Source organism: Dipteris shenzhenensis, chromosome 21, assembly GCF_047967505.1.
Source record: "Dipteris shenzhenensis isolate YYH24624 ecotype China chromosome 21, Dip_SZ_1.0, whole genome shotgun sequence".
Taxonomy (NCBI): domain Eukaryota; kingdom Viridiplantae; phylum Streptophyta; class Polypodiopsida; order Gleicheniales; family Dipteridaceae; genus Dipteris; species Dipteris shenzhenensis.
Window position 1 is genome coordinate 20,148,992 of NC_141616.1, and position 1,638 is coordinate 20,150,629.

General features: G+C 41.6%; 1 protein-coding gene across 1 annotated transcript; it reads left to right on the forward strand.

Moving 5' to 3' along the window:
• Positions 1-248: 248 nt before the first annotated feature.
• On the forward strand, positions 249-1,163 carry LOC147888608 (uncharacterized). Its single transcript, XM_087392326.1, has one exon. It carries the CDS (start codon positions 249-251, stop codon positions 1,161-1,163), a length of 915 nt encoding a protein of 304 aa, XP_087248452.1.
• The last annotated feature ends 475 nt before the right edge of the window (positions 1,164-1,638 follow it).

Genomic DNA, 1,638 nt, shown 5'->3' on the forward strand with positions numbered 1-1,638 from the left:
GTGAAACCTTATGGAATTTGGACCTGCACTAAACTGGAAAGTTGTAGAACTATGGATTGGTTGTACAATATGTTTGTTGATAGTTTTTGCATCTGAGGTAACGTGCGGAAGTTATTAACTATGCAAAACAACAAAAAGTTGCAAAAATTTGATGTTGGAAACCATGGCTAATGCTAGTGGTAGTGACAACATTACATAGATTGTTGGAGAGAAGTTATCAAAATAATTATGCCATTTGGAAGTTTTGGATGGAAAATTTCCTGATTGGAAAAGGGTATTGGGATCTCATTATTGGTGATGAGGCAAAGCCTGACATGCCTGTCAAGAATCCTACTCAGGATCAAATCAAGAGCCACAAGGCTTGGCTAGAGAGAGCACGGAAGGTGTTACATTGGCTTTCTCTTTGTATTTCGGATGCCATGGTCATGCAGATTATGAGTTGCACATCCTCCAAGAATGCCTGGGATATCTTAACGAGGTATTATGGCACCACGACAAGTGCCAAAAAGATACAATTGAAACAGAAATTTAACAATATGTCAAGAAGGGGGAGAACGATACAGGAATATGTGATTGATATCAAAACTATAGCTGATCAATTGGCCTCTATTAATGCTCTTGTGGATGATGATGACATGGTTGCAGTCACTCTGAATCGACTTGGTCCTGAATATAAGTCATTTGACACTTCTATTTCTGTGAGGCAGAATATGCCGAATTTCAATGAGCTGGTTGCTCTTTTGATCCATGAAGAAGTGAAGCTTGGGCTGAATACCAATGGAAGTAGCTCAAGGAATAGTGACGCAGTGTTCTACTCTGATCAGAGAGGCCGTGATGGACGACACAACAAAGGTTCATTTCGTGGTAGAGGTGATGGTAGGCATGTCCCTAAAACCCCTAGTCAGTCACCTCAGAGAGGAGGTGGAGCCTTTAGAGGTAGGGGGAGAGGTGCTTCTCATGGTAGTGTTACTTGGAAGCAACCACAACAAACAGTGCATAATCCTAATAGTGATAAGACATATCATTACTGTGGCAAGGTTGGCCATATTGCCAGAGATTGTTTCAAGAAGCAAGCAAATAAAAGAGGAAAGGCAAATCAGCATGGTCATTTTGCCTCTTCTAGTCATGCACATGAGACATCTTCAGATCAGCTATTTCTATGACGCATGTGCACGATCATAAGCCTACTGATGGTGGCTTGGATGATATATGGTATATTGATTCAGGAGCATCTAATCACATGACACCACATGGAGAGTGGTTTGATGAGATGACTCCTGGTGTGCATGGTTATGTTTGCACAGGAGATGATACATAGCATGACATTACACGCAAGGGTGTTGTGCCTTTGGTGATGCATGATGGTCAGACCAAGAAGCTGCATGGTGTTGCATGTGCCTTTGATCACCAAGGACTTGTTGTCTGTTGGACAAATGGCTGAGTAGAACTTGCAAGTATGGTTTAATAAGGATGGATGCTTCATTGAGGAGTTTGGTAATGGCTACAAAGTTGATTGTGAAAGGGAAAAGGCAAGGAAGAATGTTTACGTTAGATGCAGGCATGTCGGAACTAAAGGCTACCATGTTTACCCAGGGTATGGGTGTTGTCTTTGATTTGGAAATTTGGCACAAATGCATT

Bases quoted from the DNA above. Each gene is read 5' to 3' on its own strand.
- LOC147888608 (XM_087392326.1), top strand. From the start codon at position 249: ATGGAAAATTTCCTGATTGGAAAAGGGTATTGGGATCTCATTATTGGT.